The 22,885-nt window shown below is 32.8% G+C and overlaps 1 protein-coding gene across 1 annotated transcript; it reads right to left on the reverse strand.

Annotated features, from left to right (window-relative positions):
- Positions 1-13,755, reverse strand: LOC148313880 (solute carrier family 52, riboflavin transporter, member 3-A-like). The gene is made up of 3 exons (XM_088271510.1): positions 13,476-13,755; positions 7,443-8,666; positions 1-2,052 (listed from the first exon to the last, which is right to left on the reverse strand). Exons 2-3 carry the CDS (start codon positions 8,604-8,606, stop codon positions 1,855-1,857), a joined length of 1,362 nt encoding a protein of 453 aa, XP_088127636.1. The 5' UTR covers positions 8,607-8,666; positions 13,476-13,755; the 3' UTR covers positions 1-1,854.
- Positions 13,756-22,885: the final 9,130 nt, after the last annotated feature.

Below are 22,885 nucleotides of genomic sequence, written 5' to 3' on the forward strand. Positions count from 1 at the left end.
CTCCTGGCATTTAAAGGGATAAACCTTCAAAGTTAGGGATATTAACCCTACCCCATTCTGTATGAGACTTCTAGTATATTTCTAAAATTGAAAAGATCACATGTGACATCAGTAGTGAAAAGATAATAAACATTTTTTTTTTAATTTGTAAGCATGTGACCCAGACAACTCAATGTGATAAATTGATTAGATTGTTTAAAAAATCTTTTTATACAAATCATGTTTTCCTGAATATAGAATGATACAGATAAAAATTGCTACTATAATATTTTGTGATAATAATAGAAGTAGTTTAACAGCAGACAATGGAGTCTTTGAAAATGTAATCCATAATTATTAGGGATATGATTAGGCATTAGTCAGCTAAGTTGACTAATTAACCAACTAGATAGTTAGTTTTATAATTGAACCATTATTAAAAAAATATTTGATTGAAGATGCGACAGTATTTTTAATACTTCGGATACCCTGGATGGACATGGTCAGCAATGCAAGAGTTCTCCAAAGAGTTAGAGCGAATAGGGAACTAATATCGAATATTAAAGTGTCCTATTTGGGACTTGTGCTCGAAGGTTCTCCTTCTTTGGTTGTACTAAGTTGTGTCTAAGGTTGTACTTTTCTAAGTACAAGCTACAACAACTAATCATCAAGGTTAAGATCGAGGGTCGAAGAGATGACGGAAGAAGGCGGATCTCCTAGCTCCATAATATACACCAGTGGATAGAGTGTCAAGGAGCTGTTTTGGACTGCCCAAAATAGGGAAACACTCTCACAAGTGATAGTCAACATCGGGGGGACCCGACACGACGTGTAACGAAGAAGTTATCTATTTATTAAAGATATGTATTTAAGGTATATATCAAATTATTTTATAAGAATTATCAAAGCCATAAAATAACCTGTTTAATTTGTATTAGTATTTAGAATACAATGAAAAAGTAAGTGTTTCTGCTCATTTTGGTGAAAAATTATATCTTTTCTTTTCAAATTACTCCCCGCTTCAAATAGGCTAATTAGTAAACCTTTTTAAAGCTGACAAGAAAGTAGTAGGCTAGTATACTTCAATTAATTCAAAATATAAAAAAGGTACAATGAATTTTATATTTGAATCAAATGTTATTGTCATCAATAATTTATCACAATACAAGCAAGGCTTAGTTTAAAATTAAATTTAGTTCTACCGATTTCTACACTGTACACACAAAACAGCATTAAATATTGTTTATGATACTATAAAATAGTTCATTGTTCATTATTTTAAGATTAACCCTAGAACAACGGACTTGTTTTAATGTAACTTAATACGGGACTATCGTAAAAAGTATGACAAGAAGAAAAACTAACATTTTACCAAAAACGTTAACTAAACATTTGAAAAATGAGTGCAACATGTTTTTTGAGAACTTTATATAAAATACGAACATAAAATATTGGTAAAAAATAAAGATACATGGTAGTTGTCATTACATTCTTTACATGCGTTGCCTCGGTGCTCTCCACAGATTGGATATCCGTCGTAAATTTTACGAATGTAGCGTAATTTAGGGTTAGTAACAAATCTCTAAATAGTCATAAAAATTTGTTGAATGTTTAATTTTTATTATGAATTCTTAACTAGTTTTTGATGTAGTTTATAATTTATTGCTGTTACTCTGTATTCAACAAAATAATAAATTCAATATTTTTTCATATTATTTCTCCAAAAATGGTATAAGAATAGTAACAGCTCCCTTTATGGTAAAATCCGCTAAACAAATGACTACACATGTATAAATCTAACCTCGAAAATGAAATCACTTAGTGTGATGTCAGTCTTTCGGCGTTTATTGGATTCTATTTCCGTGATTGACCGTGTTAAGGACATGGATTGTTCATCACAAAAATGTTTGTGTAATTAACAAGAAAGAATGAAACTAATGATCCGATGGCTGAGCCCGCCTGGGATGCACCTCCGCAGTAGAACATCCAAGATCCTCCAGCAGATCTGAAGATGGTCGAGATGCAAAGCTTAATGTAGCTCACCAAGCCAACGGCGATAATCCACACTAACACCTGAAATATGAAAAAATATATATTAAAAAAATGATCTAGATAACGGGGCTACTTGAACTTTGATGTGTTACTTGAGCCCAGTACAAAAAAATATTTAGATCTGTATTTGGTGTACAATAATGAATGTATCGACATGATTCATTGTTTCCCTGACAGGTGACACTTATTGACACAATACGTTCATTATTGTAGACCAAATACGGATTTAAATCTCTTTTTTGTATTGGGCTCAAGTAACACATCAAAGTTCAAGTAGCTCGTTCTACGGTAACTGAAATTAATATCAAAATCTGTTTATAAATTTGTAAATACAATACTGTTATTAGAAACTGATTTGGCATTAACTTGTGGAATAACAGTATGATTTACATATAAAAATAAAACACCTTTATAAGCTTATAATAAGCGCATGTTGAGGAGAATAGAACCATCCGGACTCCCCCACATTGCACTACACAGCCAACCCCCGGGCAGACCGCCAAAGAGATGGATTGACAGCTGGGAATCGACATCGCAGGAACATAATCCCTCTTAAAAACAAGCTACAAGGCCTACACCAAGAAGAAGAGAAGAAGCTTATAATTTTCTCTCTAAATAAGAGAGTCTCTGCTAAATAAAAGCTTTTCCAACCCAACCAAAGATGGCTCTAGCGAAGTCACATGTACAGTGTCATGAGATAATTGATACATGTAGGAGTTCCAAAAATTGAGTAAAAGTTAAAGTAAGTGGAGAAACCCGGATGTGTATACAAGTATTTGGACAGATTCAAAATGTGAATTACAAAAACTTAAACTGAAAAGCGGAGCTAAAGTGGAACTGGGCAGGTCATGTGGCACATTTGTCTGAAGATAGATGGACGAAAAAGGTGCTTGACTGGAGGCGTGGGTAGGCTCCAGACAAGATGGTCCGATGACATTAGGAAAGTGGCGGGCCTACACTGGAAAAGATTCGCGTCCAATAGAGAACTGTGGAAGTCCAAAAGGGAGGCCTTTGTTCAATACTGGACACAAAAAGAAGGCTGGTCTAAGTAAGCTGAAAAGAATATAAACCAAGAAATAGTAACAAATACTATCCCAATTGGATAACCGAATCAGTAATAGTTATTCCTCAGTCACATCTCTACTTTACAACCTCACAGAGAGATTTGGAGTAAACAAATAAATGTTCCGCAGATAGAACTATGTAAATAGTCGAGCGTGTCAGAATTAGTACTAAGCGTAGGATTAGTGTGATATTGACATTATGCATTTGTCGAGAGCTTCATGTTGTTTGTTCCTTAATCTTAACCGTTTTATCGCCATACATTTTTGATAGAACTATCTAGAAGCGTAATCAGGCTCTTCGGCACTAAAATGGTTAAAGTGAATAATAGTTACATTTATTTAATATCTCAATATAGATATAGACAAATATGGAAGTCTGGGTATTTACAGGGCTTATGACCTCTCATAGGCTGGTTAAGTGATCACTTTACACATGCGCAATATTCACCTTCATATACTTGTGACAGGTAAAATCATGTTAATTTAAACATTTTTTTTACTGCAATGGTAGCGCCATCTGTTGAATGTAACAGCAACACATGCAATACCAAACATTAAACACTCATGGTGGACGGCATGCTTCTTAATAGCCGATGTCATTTAGACTTTTTTTTGTTTTCGATTGCATTATTGTTTTGTAGATTTTTTTATACTTTTATTGCTTCACAAGCATTGCGGAATGAAACATAAGAAATGTGTGCTTTCTATTTTCTTTATTTTCAATTTCAACACACTGAGCCACAGCAACACGTTGCCAGGTAGAGCTATTCAATAAATAAAAATCTAAATGTGAAAATAAGTTTAATCTATCATGTTATTGGAATTAAGAAAAAGATAAGAAATCTCGATTCCGACCAACAAACGAGTATGCGACCTAATTTTATCTAATCAGCTAAATAAACAATTTGAATATCCACCTCAAACTAGACCACAATAAACATAACAAAATGGATTACTTTTTAACCTTTTGGCTACCAGAACTTTTGGGGTTACTACGCTAGAAATACCGTAATTTCAACATAAACAATTAAAGGTGCTCTGCTTTTGTTGAAAAAAATCTGTTTTTAGTTTTGTCTTTGGTGTGACTAAAATATTTCCTGGAATATAGTTACTAAATGTATGCAATCTTATACAAATCGACTAACAAGTAAATGGTACTTGCTTAATGTCCATCCGCTTTTTATACCATGCGTATAATACTGCGAGTCCAACGATTTTCTGACTAAATTGACGACATCTGGTATTGAAAGGAATAGAGCAGGTGTGTGAGTAATCAACAATATTTTTTTTATTTATTGTTTCGGCATTAACTTTGTAATAGATTTATATTATCCACTGACACTTCGTGATGGAATTGCATTTTTAATATATTATTAGATTAAAACCAATATTTTTAGCTTTTCCACTTTATTTTTATTTGACCAGCGACCGGGTTTCGTCGTTACCGACATCATCAGATTGGTGGGAGGCTATACAAATTGTTATGTTATATTTAAAACAAGGCAGGAGATTAATTTCTCAATAAAATTATATCAAATCATGGTTATCAACTCCTGCCTTGTTTTATATATAACATAACAATTTGTATAGCCTCCCACCAGTCTGATGATGTCGGTAACGACGAAACCCGGTCGCTGGTCAAATAAAAATAAAGTGGAAAAGCTAAAAATATTGGTTTTAATCTAATAATATATTAACTTTGTGGTTAGACATGTTACAATGATTAAAGAAAACACTTGTTTTTTACCACTTGAGTCTTATTAAAGGCTACATGTTTCAGAAGTTAAACTTCCATCATTCAGGTCTGTATAGTAACTATAATATAAAATATACAATTGTTCTATAAATAAGGAGAGGGGAAAGTTAGGGGGAGGGGGTTAGTCAAGGGGCGGAGTTTGAAAACAAAGGAAAAATGGAAAGCAAAGGTGAAGAATTTTGAAACAATATATTATTTAATAAATTATTATTAGAATTTAGGTTTTTTTGGATTTCTAAATTTTCAAAATAATTCATAATTTGCCCTTTATGTGGAACAAATTATCTCTCCTACTATTATTTTACTATTATTATACTCTCCTTATATATAGAACAATTTTATATTTTAGTTATTATACAGACCTGAATGATGGAAGTTTAACTTCTGAAACATGTAGTCTTTAATAAAACTCAAGTGGTATAAAACAAGTGTTTTCTTTAATCATTGTAATATTTTTTTAGTTATGCAATATGTGTATTATATTTGTATCAATTTATTGCATATTGTTGATCACCCTGACACGTAAAATGTATCTATTTCAAGAATATCACAACTAACTTAAGAACTAACTTTTTGCAAAAAAAAATTGGTTTAATGTTCTTTGTTTTGCTCGTTCCTCAATTTTTGTAATATCAAAACTAATTGTCCGCCTCCGTAGTGTAATGGTCAGCACGCTCGGCTACCGTTCTGGAGGTCCCGGGTTCGATTCCCAAGGGGGGTAAAATAAATATAAGTGATTGTTTCACTGTCATATTTATTCAATATTACCATGGACTGGTACCTGAAGCGGAGGGCTGATCACCTTTCCTTCATGTGTAAACAATCAAGATAACACTGCGTTTATATGACGCAGTGCCCTATGCACCATTGGGGTGCGGATAAGGGTTTTATTATTATTAATTGTAAGATATAAATGAGCATTCAAATCTAAATAACATGATAAATGTGAATCGAAATTTTTGGCACAACCCTGAAGGAATCCCTAACATAATGTACAATATTTATCTGGTACTTTTATGAATCATGACATCAGATTCGACGGATCTGGTATTCCTCGTCAGACTACAGAAAACCGATATATATAGGATTTTGGTAGTGAAAGGGTTAAAGAACTGTGAACTATCAGTGATAGTATCAGTGTTTCTCAATTAGTGAGTCACATTGAAAAAAAAGGTGGAGGTTTCTCAATTAGTGAGTCACATTGAAAAAAAAGGTGGAGGTTGCGAAATATGTAAATATATTTTCTTGTACATATATCCGCATTATGTTGTGAAATACATGTTTACACATAATAACAAATAAACAATAGCACAAAACACTTTATAAGTATTGCCGGACATTCAGTAGGTGTGTGACTGTTTAGAAGTACATATATACATAAATGTGTGATCATGATAAATGATTTTAGCAAATGACAGCAGTGACACAAATACATATTTCTTTGCGAGGTCAATTTAACTAATTAACTAACCATCTCACCTGGTGCGTACTCCGTACCTAACGTCTTAAAAGAAGCCGTAACTCGGTTTTTTAATGAGATAATTTTTGGTACCTCATATATCACTCACTCTTTTCAACAACGTCATTTATCAAAAGACTTGATTTTTCAGGAGATCATTTTTAATTTAAAGTTTAAGAATATAATGAAATGTATTAGAAATAAATATCAAGTCACTTATTGAACATTTTACTGTGCAACAGATCTTTTTAGGTAAAACCTTAAGGTTTTTTTCTCTATTTGAAAAATATTAAGTATATTTAAAAAAATAATTAAACAATATCTTTTCTTCAAAATGCAAAAACAACACTTTCTGCCCTGTAGCGGGTAAATATTAAGTTAAAAACATGCCGCTTTTGCTGGGATATAGTACATTTTCTGGGCATTCCGAAAACATGCACAACTGAAAATTGACGATTGTTGATTTCTGACATTCTTGAAAGGAGTGAGCGATATGTACATGACATAAAAACTTAAGCTGGAAAGAATTGTTAACTGAGAAAAATTAATAAGTAACATCTTAACTTAACTTAACTTAATTATTTGCAGGGAAATGGTTAAAGCGTCTTTTACATACTGTTGGTAGAGAGCGGAGATGCTTATAAGCGTTCTATTTACTTACTTTTGGTAGAGTGCGAGAGATACCATAAAACATTGTACAGATCGGAATTGGGTTTGCGGTCACTTGTGACTGTAGTATACTGAGAGTCGAGCAGCAGACTGTCTGAGTATAATTAGGGTTGGTGTTGATAAACAAAACCGCCCGACAACAATGTGTAAATCAAATATCAGAAAAAGTAACAGCTACCCATTAGTCATATTTCTGAAGGAGTTCAGGGTGAAAGATGTTACTGCTATATGAGAAAATAAATGGAGAAGGATAGTAGATCAAAAAATGAGAATCATAGAAGTAGTTAGGGGAAGTAGTTGCGTACATATACGCGTATTAGCTTGTGCAAGTTAAACATAAAAGCCCTGGGAATTTGTTGATTATTGATTTGTACTGAATGAATATAGCAGGGTGTATATGGTCATGACCCACAACAATGAGTATAATGACGCAGAAGGAATGATATGAATTGATAATACTTACCACAACAACAACGCCAGCCACGGAGTCATGTAAAGGCGGCATTGGACTCATCACGCTAGTGGCGACAATGTACGCAACAAAAGCTGCACAGACAGTCGTCAGAATTGAGATCCAGCGATTCGATGTATGCGGTAAGAATACCGCTAGGAAACAGGCAATCGGGTTCGCCATACTGCTAAGAGTTACCGCTAGATGATACGCAGTGTTCCCGTATGGTAAACAAGAATATGACTGAATGCTGGGGAATACGCCATTGCTAAAGGCACAAATCAAAGACATCAGGACTAGTAATGATATATTTCTTTGCAGTAATATATTCGTTTTCGGTATTTCCGCGGGAGCGTCATTTACAGCGACAAAATATTTTATATCATCCGATTGCTCTGCGGAATTCATATTGGCAAAACTATACGTCTGATGTTCCGTTTTGCTTTGTTCAGCGCTGACATCCGTTTCGACTTTTTCTTGTACACAAACTTTTAATTTGTTCAGTAAAATAAAAGCGACGAAGCTTAGACACGTGGCAAAAGAAATAAAACCAAAGTAGTAGTGAGTACTGAATAAAGGTTCCTTGTAAATAGGCTGCGTAGTAGTGTTGCCATCGGGCGAAACGATCGTTTCACATTCGGGGTTGCCCCCTATACCCTGAATCAGGGCTACAATGCTGGGCAGGAACCCGCTCAAACCTTCTCCGATCAAATACGAGATCAGGTACATTTCTTTATAGTGCCTCATGAATGGGAAAAACAAGACAGAGCTTGTGCATCCGACAATCGCCGTGAGGAATACCAAAATCAAGAACACGATGCTTCGAGGATTTCCATCAATATACGTGATGTAATCGTATAGAAAAGAAAGCAAGATGGCCGATATGACGCCAATCAATAGTACTGCATAAATGCAGTATGTATCGTTGATTTTCTTCGGCCTTAATGCTTGAAAGAGAGCGTATGTCAACGGACTGATGTTAGCTAATTGCACGGCAACAGACATGTACGAAGGCAAATTCCATTTCTCGGGAGCACTTTCTACCAGCAATGGCAGCTGGACAAACATTCCGTTTATTCCGATCCATGTTCCCATTCCAAACAGGACAACTATTATGTCCACTACAATTTTTCTTTCCTGGAAGCATTCTTGACATTTTTTCAGCGCTTCCCTCATTTTCCTTTTGTGCCTGAAGGTTGTAATGATCGTTTTTTTTAAATCTTAATAAACCACCATCTGAAATGAAAAATAGAAAATAAATTATAAAATTTTGAGTATGCCCAAATGCACAAATCTGGGTTGCTCTACTTATTTCACGTTTTTAATAAAAGTGTCTCTGCTAAAAAAAAGCTTTCTAAATCCAATAATAGAGGGCTGTCGTGAACTCAATCACGGACTGCATATATGTATGACTTCCAAATTTTGAGTAGTGTGGTTGTGAGTCATGGGTAGAATGGTGAATGTTACATATGTGTAAAGTGATCACTTAACTAGTGTATGATAGGCCATAAGCCCTGTAAATACCTAAACATCCATATTCTTCTTCATCTATGCTGAGATGTCAAAATGGTAAAAATTATGATTCATTCAAACCCTTATCCGCACCCCAATGGTGCATAGGGCACTGCATCATATAAACGCAGTGTTATCTTGATCGTTTACACATGAAGGAAAGGTGATCAGCCCTCCGCTTCCGGTACCAGTCCAGGGTAATATTGAATAAATATAACAGTGAAAAATCACTTATATTTATTTGACCCCCCCCTGGGAATCGAAACTCGTATGGTAGCCGAGCGTGCTGACCATTGCACTACGGAGGCGGACAAAAAATTATGATATTATTATTATATATTTTTTTAAATAACGTTATTTTTTTTAAATGCTACTAATTTGTTTTTTTTTATTTTTTAACTGAGCAACTATTAAGTTAAGTAAACTCTTTAAATAAAAAATAAAATAACCTATTATTTTTATTTCTATTATATGGAAAAAAAAAAGTTTTAAGTGGTTAATATGGCATGCTTTGTGTGCCGTGATCAAATATCAATTATAATGTAAAGGAATTTTAATGAATTTATAAATATAATTTTTTTATTTTATTAAAATACAAGTATGTTTGTATTGCATACAAGAATTATTATTTATTTCCAATATAAAGATGCAGAGATAATTAAATAACAATTACTAGAAATTACCGAAATTATAATAAGAAACACAATACTACAGAATTAATTTGAAGTCTGTTGAAAGTAATGACCCCAGATTAAAATTGACATAATACCAACCTGTCGTCTGCTGATAACGTTACACAAAGCAATGACACGACTTTAACATAATTATCTAAATGCAGTAATTACACTACTATTTATTGATTTGGCGTTTAATTTGTAGAACTCCATTTTAATTTATGTATTAATTTTAAATCAAACACAGATTTTTTGAGTCTACTAAGTTGTATCTTATTAACAAAAACACATAAAAAATTATATTGTGACAATTGTTTCGCCTTGTTAGGGCATTGTGAAGATCAAATGGACTACGGTCCTTATGTAGCTATACAATTCTAAGTGACAGTTTTAACACGTGCAGCAATAATTTAAGAAAGACAACAGTAGCTAATGGGGGATGTAGCTACTGTTGTCTCCCATAAATTATTGCTGCACGTGTTAAAACTGTCACTTAGAATTGTATAGCTACATAAGGACCGTAGTCCATTTGATCTTCACATTCGTTTGATAATGCCCTAACAAGGCGAAAAAATTGTCACAATATAATTTTTTATGTGTTTTTGTTAATAAAATACAACTTAGTAGACTCAAAAAATCTGTGTTTGATTTAAAATTAATACATAAATCACACTACTACTCTATGATAGACAGAAGTCAAATAATAATTGATGTTTTTATTTATGGGAATTTGTTTTCATCCAATTAAATTCATAAATTAAAATTCAATGAAAATTCAATCCGCCTCCGTACTGGTCAGCATGCTCGGCTACCGTTCTGGAGGTCCCGGGTTCGATTCCCAAGGGGGGTAAAATAAATATAAGTGATTTTTTCACTGTAATATTTATTCAATATTACCCTGGACTGGTACCTGAAGCGGAGGGCTGATCACCTTTCCTTCATGTGTAAACGATCAAGATAACACTGCGTTTATATGACGCAGTGCCCTATGCACCATTGGCATGCGGATAAGGGTTTTATTATTATTATTATTTAATTTTAAAAAATATATGGAACAAGTAAAATAAGTTTTTTTATGATTAATAACTCAGTCTGCCTCTATAGTGAAATGGTCTACACATTTAACTACCATTCTGGGTTCGATTCCCAGGGGGGGGGGGGTCAGATAAATATAAGTGATTTTTTCAGTCTAATATTTATTCATTATTACCCTGAGCTTGTACCTGCGGAGGGTTGATCACCTTTCCTTTATGTGTTATCGATCAAGATAACACTGCGTTTATATGATGTAGTGCCCTATGCACCATCGGGTGCAGATAAGGGTTTGAATAAGAAGAACTTCACTGAATGTACGCATACACAAGTTTTAGAAGTTTTATTTATTTGAGATAGAAAAATTAGAACAAATGCAGGAGGTTTTTACCGCACTAGACTGTCTTTACAATTTATATATTTCCAGAATATAATAACTCTCTTTTTACATAATTTCTGAATAACACGGTCCAAAAAAATTACAAAATTAATTTTACAATGCGTAACAGTAATTTGGAATTTCTTACATCCCTCGCATATACTTACTACTCAGTACAATGTTAGGATCGCATAGCCATCAAACACACTTTTAACACATCGCTCACCCCTTTCAAGAACGTCATAAAACAAAAATCGTCAATTTTCAGTTGTGCTTGTTTTCGGAATGCCCAGAAAGTGTACTATATTCCAGCAAAAGTGGCATATTTTAAATTTAATATTTACCCGCTACAAGGCAGAAAATGTTATTTTTGCATTTTGAAGAAAAGGTATTATTTTATTATTTTTTTAAATATACTAAATATTTTTCAAATGGAAAAAAAACTAAAAAGATCTGTTGCACAGTAAAAAGTTCAATAAATGGCTTGATATTTATTTTTAATAAATTGTGTTATATGCTTAAACTTTAAAAACGTTCTCCTGAAAAATCAAGTTTTTTGATTTATGACGTTCTTGAAAGGAGTGAGTGACATGTAAAAAATATGGTAATGATAGTTAATATTTAAAATAAGTAATTATTTCAAAACACAGAAATTTACTAAGAAAAGTAAAGTTTTTTTTCCACTGAAACCAAGGTTAAAGTTATTTATTAATTAACTTGTACGCGTAGTGTAATGGTTAGCGCATTTAGCTACGTGTTGGAGACCCTAGGTTAGATTCCCAGGGGGGGTCAAAATAAAAATAAATCCTGAACTGTTATCTGAAGCGCAGGATTGATCATCTTGCCTTCATGTAAGAAGACATCAGATTGACACAATGTTATCAAGATAACATTGTGTCAATCTGATGCAGTGCACTATGAATCATTGGATGTGGATGAGGGTTAAATAAAGACTAAAGTTTTTTTATTTAATTGTAAGATTTGAGTGTCTTTTTTTGCGGAGGGGGTAAAAATATGGCTGGCAGCTAGGAGAGCGCCTAAAATTCTTCGTAGACGTTTTTCAACATTTATTTTGAGCCCTATGTGCATTGAATTCCTACAATATTAACCCTATTCACTATTCACATTTTGTTAATCAATATCAACATATCTATTTATTTATTTATTTATTGAACGGCTAATGCTTTTAACATAAAGTAACTAACTAACTAACCATCACGCCGCTTCCCCGCAGGGGTAGGCAGAGAGAATAGAGCGCCACACCACTCTGTCCTTGCAAACATTCTTCGCCTCTTCAACGTTCATGCATCTCCTCATACATACCCGCCGATTGTTACGACTCCAAACCTGACCACTTTCAAGTATTTGGCATACCTGATCGTGCCATGTTTTTCTCGGTCTTCCTCTGCTTCTTTTCCCGCTAACATTCGCCTCATAAATTTGTTTTACCGTTCTTTCCCCACTCATTCGTTCTACATGTCCAAACCATCTCAACACACCTTTCTGAATTTTATCGATAATGCTTATCTCAGCTTTGCATTCCTTCCTTATTTCACTATTCGTACATCTATCATACATCGTTTTGTCGCACATTCTTCTGAGAGATCGCATTTCGACTGCATTCAGTCTACTTTCATCCTTCTTTTGCCAACTCCATGTTTCACTTCCATACATTAGAGTTGGAACCAGGACTCCGTTGTGCACTGCCAGTTTAGCTTCCACTGATAGGTTTTTATTTGCTTTAACTGATTTCAGTGCACCATTTAACATATTACATATATCCAGTATCTAATATAAAAATACACTAATGAATACACTAATAGAGAAACAAAAAGTCTTACACATAAAATAATAATAAAATAACAAATAGTAAGCACTGGTAAATACACATCTCTTTCACACATTATCATGCGAGCAGCGAGAGAGAGTGAAACACGATGTTTAAATTTATCCATTATAACATGGAGAAGAAATGCTGAGAAAGTACAGACTTCAAGGTGGATGACAATATATGAAATAAATCTATACTTTCAAAAGCATTGGCTAATGTGAAGCCGCGGATCAGAGAGAACATGACATAGTTTGCATTATATAAAAATACTGCGAATATAAATTTTTGCCTAGTACCTCTTCGACGCACACTAAGCTTTATTTGATGTATTTTACATATACACTATATTACAGTGTCCTGTGTGACATAGGATAAGAAATAATCAATTATTATTAAGTATAAATTGGAGAATAATATGGAAGCGAAGATTAAAAAAAAACACTAAATTTACCTACTGTAAAATCTATTTAAGTATCGAGAAAATATCCAGTAGCTTTATTCTGGAAGGAAAAGAAACAACTTATTTGCAAGGCAACGCTGATTACCAATAATTACGTCATTCAAATAAACATAAATTAAGAAATACGAATATAAACATGTATATTAATAGTAAATACCTTTAAATATTATAGCAGCAATTTGAAGAACTTGCTCAATTTATTCCGCTAAAAATTAATTTAGAAAGTGCCAAATTAGCCGCCTGCTTATTTGAAGTAGGTACTTTAGAAACCTTACAATTTAAGAAGGATTTTGAGAAACAATTAGTTAAAAATCAATATGCAGCGTATCCAAGTTATTTTAAATGACACGACCTGCTCAAACGATCACTTATTGATAGATAACACATTCAATATTCACATAAAACACGTAATATCAGGCACACGAACCCGAGGACACTATCCCACGAGAAACGGACTGTCAAGTCAAAGTCGAAACGTCAAATTCGTCATAGATAAATTATATACTTTTCGGTCAGCTGTTGATAGTGATGTCTATGACAAGCAACGTGCGTTTATCGTTAGTCGTTTCGAAAATAAGCATAGCTCAATTATAGTCTCAATCGAGTTAACGATTAAATTTATTTTATTTTTAAAGGAATAACCTGCAAAGGCTCGATTTAAGAAGCTTATCTGTAGGTAGGATAGTTAGGAAACGGAAGGTTTGTATAAAAAATACATTACAAACACCCTGACTAATTAATATTAATATTTAGATTATTTTATTTTATTTATTATTTCTCATGATCAAGATTGGCATATTTTATGGCTACCATTATTGAACAATTCAGCTGGATAATCTTAGACACATCTCTTTAATTATGGAAGATTTACACATATTTACACATATTATAACTTTTTTTTTTTTTGTTTTACGACCACAAAAAAACTAAAACTAACTAACCATCAAGCCGCTTCCCCGCAGGGGTAGGCAGAGAGAATAGAGTGCCACACCACTCTGTCCTTGCAAACATTCTTCGCCTCTTCCACGTTCATGCATCTCCTCATACATAACCGCCGATTGTTACGACTCCTAACCTGACCACTTTCAAGTATTTGGCATATCTGATCGTGCCATGCTTTTCTTGGTCTTCCTCTACTTCTTTTCCCGCTAACATTCGCCTCATAAATTTATTTTACCGTTCTTTCCTCACTCATGCAATAAATATGCATATAAATAATTTTCTCATTTTTCGATATTACAAAAGCATCTCAATTGAGAATTTTATCAATTGGGAATTTTATCATTTTCCTTTCATAAATATAATTTCCTGTAAATTCAGCACAATATCGTTACGATTTTAGTATCTAAGAATACAACAGTTATTATCTAATATCGACGATAGTAATCATTTGTTTATTATCAAATACTCACATCCCTAACTAAAATTATGTTGATAGTTGATACCTTGCAAAATACTTTGCACGCAAATTTTTATTATGATAATTAAATTTGATGCGTTGGTTGACCTCGAAGACTTGACCATATAAATGTTTATTTGACTTGCTTTTGTAGAATTCAAAAAGTTCCGTAAAACACAGTACCTACGTATCAAAGTTCACCCGAGGTATCTATCTAGTCCGAGGAAAGTCTAGAGTTTTATGGATTTCGTTTTCACTCACAACAGGGCTAACTAATTAGAATAAAATATTTATTAAGAAGTGTCATAACACTATTTATGATCATTTATAGGGTCCGCCATCTAAAGTTTTTTTTTTCAACTAGTGCTTATTTCGTGAATGGTAACACTTAGCTCATGTCTGATTTGACAGATAATTAGTTTTATCCTTCCGCTGAGCGAATATGGTTGTGTATACGCTTGAACAACGCTGGGAAATATTGCGACATTACTTTGAAAATCATGGTAATGTTGCAGAATGTGTGCGAAAATTGCGTACGGTTTTTGGAAGAAGAGAAGCACCGTCAGCTCCGTATGTTCGTTATCTTGTGAAAAAAGTGAAAGAAACTGGCATCCTCATCGATAAACCAAAGCGTGAAAAGCCAAAAACAGTGCGTACACCCGAGAATATCGATGTTGTGGCAGAAAGTGTGCGTGAAGCGCCATCAACATCAATTCACCGTCGTTCTCAACAATTGAACATTTCGGAGACATCATTGAGACGAATTTTGCATAAAGACCTTGGTATGACGCCATACAAAGTCCAATTGGTTCAGGAGTTGAAGCCAACTGACCATCCAATGCGTTTTCGCTTCGCTGAGTGGGCCTGCGATCGACTTACAGAAGATGCCGATTTTGCCAAAAAAATCATCTTTTCGGATGAAGCTCATTTTGATCTTGGCGGGTATGTAAACAAGCAAAATTGTCGTATTTGGGGCACAGAAAACCCGCACGCATACATTGAAAAGCCGGTACACCCAAAACGAGTCACTGTTTGGTGCGGATTTTGGTCCAGAGGCATAATTGGGCCATTTTTCTTTGAAAATGAGCAAGGAGTGGCCGTTACAGTCAATGGCGATCGTTATCGGGCCATGTTGAACGGATTTTTGTTCACAAAAATTGAAGAGGAGGATATTGGCAACATTTGGTTTCAACAGGACGGCGCTACGTGCCACACAGCCGAAGCTACGAAGTTTTTTTTTTATAGCATTTTCAAAAAAAAAAAGTTATTTGGCGGACCCTTTATGTTATTCCAAAGGATATCATAAATTCTAAGCCGCTTCCCATACTCATTAGATGAATTATCCATTTCTCTCAATAAAGAATACATTTTCATAGGTATAAACTTAAAATTTATGATCGTTAGGTAGGTACTGACACGAGAAGCGGAAACAAGTTACATCACTTGACCCTTACCACTCTTATGTGGAGTGTCGCTCGGCATTGTATTTATTACTCCAATATCAATTGCTCGACTTTATATGGCGCAATTTCTAAAATAATATTGATGAATTAATGAATGCACTCCACAGTACATCCCCTTTTTTTAAAATTCATTATGTAATTGATCAAAAGAATAGTAAAATAAATAATAATTAAGAAATTGATAAGTTGTTGGGGTTAAGTATGTGCATATCACTACATGTGCTATATAATCACAAAATTACTATTATTTATATTTGACCTTTCAGTAAGTATATATTACTAATCATAAAATAAATATAATGTTTGGAATATCGAGCTTCATTGTATTGTGAAAAAAAGATGTACCTAAGTTTGTAAAACACTGATAAGAAGACAATGCCTACAATTTTAAACAACTGCAAGTACATATTATATTGTAGAAATACAGATATTTCAGCTAGAACAATAGAGCTTGTTCAGTGAAATACCTCATTCCCTCTTCCTTTTTACCGCAGTTATCCAGTAGACCGACAAAGACTTGGCGGAAGGCTTTTTTCAGGCGTTCTTTTGATAACGCTGAAGAAGACGCTTACCCCAACAAAACAGTAGTACCCACTGAGGCAGATGACGATTCGTCGCCAGTTTTGATGTTCGAGATATCGTAGTTGTAATAACCATCTTTGAATTTTTACGCAGGTGTAAAGAGAATAGAAAATATGCCATGAAGACCCGCTTAACGCCTTGGTTAACAAAATCCTATATAATCCTGTATATATCGGCTTTCGGTACTCTAGCGAAAAAAACAGATCCATCGGATGTAACATCATGATTTATAAAAATACAGATACAAGAAACATTTTTTTTTGTTAATTACCTGCACCCCTATACTATTTTTTTCAACACCGGATGTCGTCAATTACGTAAGGAGTAAGTTGATTCGCAATGCAGCGATTTGTGCACGGCGTAAAAAGGAGGTGGACGTTAAGCGATCAGCATACCTATCGCAACCCTATCGCGTAATACTGAAACAGCGTTAAGAGGGTCTTACTGTATTTTTGTCAAAACGATTCAAATTTTTTTTTATGATAAAGAGTTTATGTATTTCAAGAACCATTTTATTAATTTACTTTGTAATATGAATAAGTGAGTAAATAATAACTAAAGTAAAATAAAACAACATTTTTTTACACACTTTATTTCAATTTACACATAGGATACACCGAATTTCATAGAAAAAGCATACAGTAAGGTTGACAAATCGTATATTAAACCGTGTATCAATGTAATTGATTGTAAATACAATATACTTTAAAATTTGTGTGTCGAATGGCACATTTATCAAAAATAAAATGAAAGGTAGCATAATATTATTTCTCTGCGGCAAAAGTTTTCTATAAAATTCGGGAGAGTATAATATTTATAAGCGATAGAATAATTTTGTCAGTCGGAACACAGATATCGAAGGCACACATAGACGTGTATGACATTCTCTCAACAAAAGGTGGTTCAAAAATCTCATAAAAAATAGATTCAAATATCTGTCTCTACAATAATCAATGCGATAGCTATCAGTGTTACCGGTTTCTAGGGAAAATTTACATTGGCCTTTTGAGATTTTGTAATAATTGACTTGCAGGATGAAGAAAGTTCTTTGCAGACAATATTTAGTAGTACAAGAGCAAGTACTAACAATCTACCCCATAACATCAATCTATTTATTGCAGCGTTCTCACATTGTAAGGTACTTGATCACTAACTTTGTGAACACTAACTAGTACTGTATTTACTTTTCAGTTAGATTATAAGTAAATTTTGTGTGTGTGTGTGATTAAAAAACTTAGTGAAAAAATGGATGAAAATATTCATTCTATGTGAATGTGCTTGCCTTTTCTTCTTTGTTTATTTATATGCGGTCTTGATGTTCTCATGAACATGCTTTGGGTGAGAATAATGAATTTACATTCCCATTTTCTGACTTGTTTTTTTTTATATAACGAAAAACAATGTTGATATACCATATTCCATTTTGTTAATTTTCTCTATTTTTAGTACACCGTAATATCACATCATAATAATGTCCGCATCCGTGGTGTAATGGTAAGCGTGTTTAGCTACCGCGCTGCAGGTCCCGGGTTCGATTCCCAGGGGGTTGGGTTGTAAAAATAAATATTAGTGATTTTACACTCTAAAATTTATTTAATATTACCCTGGACTGGTACCCGAGACGCAGGAGTGATCAACTTGCCTTCATGTTAGTAACGACCGAGATAACACTGCATCAATACGATGCAATACGCTATGCATAATTGAGTGCGTATAAGGGGTAGAAGAAGAATATCGCATGTGTGTAACATTTTGAGTAAAACGCTTTTTTTTCAACTTTATTCAAAAATACAATAATAGCAATTCAACAAATGCCAATTGTCAAGCGTTCGCATTTTTTTAACGAGCGAAAGCATAGAGACTGTGATGACATGCGAGTTTTCCCATACTTCCGTTTATTGTTGCTTTTTTTTGACGAATCGGGTCGCGTTAATATCGATTTTAAATACATTACGTACAGATCGACGGAGATCTATCAGAATAAGACATGATGTCAAATGGATGAACATACAATGAGAGAAGATCTCGTTAATCCCTTTTGTTACAATTTTAACGGAAATATTGCATATCACTATCCCGAATAGTATTAGTACATATTTAAAAATATTGTCTGCAACGACCTTTGGTTCAGTATTAATGTTTAGTTTAGTGAAAATACCAAGATAATGTCGGTTAAGCAGAGCTCTTTGACATTAAAACACTTGTATAAGACCACTTTTGAGTCGATTAATGTAAACACGACTAGTTTCGAGAACTAGTTTGTGTTTTCACTCACTGATGAGAACATCGAAAAGTCGTATTTAACTTGTCGAAACTCAAAAGTGCCCTTTGAAATGAAATATGAAATGAACAGATAAGCCATATTTTAATTCAAAATACAATAGATTATCATATTGTATATAATGCATATTACGATATATCTAGTTTAATCAAGATGTGGATATGTGTGATATATTGTGTCCAACTATAAAAAAGTATTTACTCTAATGAAGATTTATATAAAATGCAAAGAGTAAACTACGAATGGAGTTTTCACAATAACTTTACAGATAAGTATGTAACATTAGTGCTTTATGCTTTAAGTGAGGAATTTATGATATAAAATATCAATGAATGAAACTGCACAACACCAATTTTATATAATTTTATATATTGTAGAATATCACAAATGTAAGCATTGTTAGCAAATAAATTCTCCACACTTCTTCAATTCGACTTAGATTATATTTATCCATTTTTACCAACTTAAAAACTTATTAATTACAATAAATATATTTCAAATAACATATCATCTCAATTAGCGATAAAGGTATGCAATCACTTATTTAAATATGTATTTTATACACTATTTTATGATATCTGCTTATATTTATAAATATGGGATTATACTAACGAAATGTTTATATTTTTAATAGTGTTTGCTATATCATATAATCTACCTCTATTTATAGAAAAATATCTACATCTACAAACATTAAATTATATTAGTTAAATTCTTTACAAACCAAATTTCATGGTATACTAAATACTTTAACAGCATTTAAATTTAGTATATCGATCAAAAATAGTTCATTTCCCTGATGCAGAGTCTTCATAACGCTTGTCAAGCCACTGTTTGGCTTCAACAGTATTTTTCCCCAGCAAGAAAGCTTAATCAACACACATTTTACTTTTATCTGTTGTTTTGAAAGTTACGGCCACTAAAACAAATATTATCTGTTAACTAATTGTTAGAATGCCATGAAATTTTGACACTTGTAATTTGAAGGTTGGTGCAATCCAGAAATTATATGAGCTGTCAACAGTGTTGTCATGTATGTGTCAGATTAGAGACTTATTGAGTGATGTGTAATGTATTATTAATACATAATAATAAATAATTTGTTATTTATTTTAAAACAGGCAGTAAAATCTCTTCAAAACCCAATTAAATTCTCATGGATAAATGATTAAAATTACAATATTTTTGGAGGATAACTAATGTAGGTATGTGTTTATTTGACGTATTTTTTAAAGATATTGAAAAATGATTTGTTTTAACCGAAATAGCAATATTGGTACACTTTATCCAACCGGTTTCGACAAGAACCTTGTCATCATCAAGGTCTATGTACTAAATTCTAAAACATTGAAATACTTACAGTTAGGTTATAGTTAATTACCCTTCCCTTACGATACCAAAAACTTCCACGCACTTCGTAGAACATATGAAAATATGATTTAAAAATATGATTAAAAAAAGGGAAAAAACTCCAAAATAATGTTTTTTACTGAGCATTGCGCAGCGAATACTTCAACTCCGGATGGCAACTTGTGAGCTACGAATGGAATTAATTATAACCTAACTATGAGGATAAAGTGTACCAATAAAATGTGGTTAAAACAAAGTTGTTTTATTTGAAAAAGAAATAGCAATAATTTACAATCTAATATAATACTTTTACTATATGTACCTAATACGTAAGCAAGCTTCTAACATTGATCGTTATATTTTGAATTATAGAAAAAACATGATTGATAAAGATTTCTGAAAACACCTGAAAATCGATGTTACGATATAATTTTCCTACAACGATTTTCAATATATCTAATAACCTACTTACCTAACGTGTGCGACTTTGTAATTTTTTTCAATTTTTGTTAGAAGTTACAACTTATTTTAGAAAATATAATATCGGGTTGTGGTCCCGTGGTAAGTGTCGCGGACTCTTGAGTCAGAGTTTCTCGGTTCGAACCCACTCTACCATAATTTGATACCAATTTCTAATAATGAGCCTTTCAGGCCCCCAGAAATAATATGAAATTGAAGTATTTTTGTAAATAATAAAAAATAAATATTTATCTTTGAAAAATTAAATATTAATGTAGAAATAAGTTAAAGAAATAAAAGAAACAATTGTGCATCGCTACTAGTATTATGTTGGAAAAAACCGTCATATTTTCTGTACAAGTGTTGCTAATTTTGTAAATCTATTATGCATAGCTAACTTTATTTTAATTCTACACATTTTTCATATTTATTTTAAAACCGAAAACTGTTTTTCTCTCGCACGCTATGATTTAGCGCAATCAGGTATACCAACATATTAGTTTTTCTTTATCAGGAATATCTGATTATTTTTGATTTATTAAATGAAAAAAGTTTTTTTTTCTTTCTATACATATTTATAATTTTTCTCTTTCAGTTTGTTTAAGACGAATATATTATGTTAAAAGAACTTATTATTTTTTGGAAATTTAAAGAAACCTGTAAAATAGTATATTGAAATAACAAGGCTAAAGATATTATTACCCAAGCAACTAAATATTATTTTTTGACATCTCATCAAAGACGAAGAAGACAATGGAAGTCTGGGCATTTACGGGGCTGACGACCGTCATAGGCTGGTTTAAGCTTCTTTACATCTCACCAATAGATGTAGTGATTCAAGAACGAAGCTTCTAAATTGGTTCATATTTATAGAACTTCTAAGAATTTGAGTACAGTGTGGTTGTCAATAATGGGTAGAATTGGTGAATGTTACACGTGTGTAAAGTGATAACTTAAACCAGCCTATGATGGTCGTCAGCCCCGTAAATGCCCAGACTTCCATATTCTTCTTCATCTTTGATGAGACGTCAAAAAATAATATGATAAAAAACTCCTGTAATTGGAGATAATCCAGATTTTGTGAACAAGTATTTGGACACACTCAAAATGTTGTAAACAACTAAATAGTAAATGGTATATACTTATATGAATACAATAAATAAATTTATATTGATGTACATAACAGATTAAACATATATTTCAATTTATAAAAATTTCGCATAGATTCGTCTTGATTTTCTTATGTTTAATTATATGACATCAAATAATAATTACAAGATCATGGATATTTTAGGACGGCAATGTCATTTTGTACAGAAATAGAAAAATATGTTTAATTTCTTTTACCGCCCATACAAGCTGTGGATGGTCGGCATCTCTTCAATTTTTTATGTACCTAATTCTGTTATTCGCTCTACGAAGTTCACTCAATATTTTTGGAGTTTTGTTCATCCGAATGGATCATGATTATTTAGTCCCAAGGAGACTATACCACCAGACTCTTACTATAAACGTCCTCACATAATATGTGAGGACGTTTATAGTAAGAGTCACGTTTATGTAATGCACAATTTTGAAATAGAGAAATTCCCAAAGACAAAAAATCTCTAGTCTGTGATCAGCAAAGTAAAACAATTATTGGTCGTACATAGTACAAAGGGATAAAAAAATAAACAAACATTATCACATTAGCAGCCTGTCCCTTTTGATGAATGTGACTTACATACCTAAAAGTTGCTTAGCGATTCACTTTTAGCTGCCTTATCACTCGGGTGGATGCTGCCGTTAGATTTAAATACGAGCTTTATGTAAAAGCGACTTTTCCTGGTCAAACGCTTTAATTCTTAAAGTGATATATGTAAGTATAATAAGCTTAGAGATGCAGTTTTTGGAAACGCATCCACACCGTAAAAACTACTTTTATACATTGTTCTCAATAGTAATTAAATTCTGTTTTAAAAAGGTCTCACTATTATAAAATAGAGAAATTGATAAGTAAACATTAATTAAAACATATCTTACATTTAAATTAA

The sequence above is a fragment of the Brachycentrus maculatus genome, unplaced genomic scaffold (genome assembly GCF_059751285.1).
Source record: "Brachycentrus maculatus isolate JH-2025_06_01 unplaced genomic scaffold, ASM5975128v1 h1tg000004l, whole genome shotgun sequence".
Lineage (NCBI taxonomy): Eukaryota > Metazoa > Arthropoda > Insecta > Trichoptera > Brachycentridae > Brachycentrus > Brachycentrus maculatus.

Coding starts and splice junctions, on each gene's coding strand:
- LOC148313880 (XM_088271510.1), bottom strand. CDS start 8,606: ATGAGGGAAGCGCTGAAAAAATGTCAAGAATGCTTCCAGGAAAGAAAA. Junction 2,053..7,442: donor TGGCTGGCGTTGTTGTTGTG/GTAAGTATTATC, acceptor TTCATATTTCAG/GTGTTAGTGTGGATTATCGC.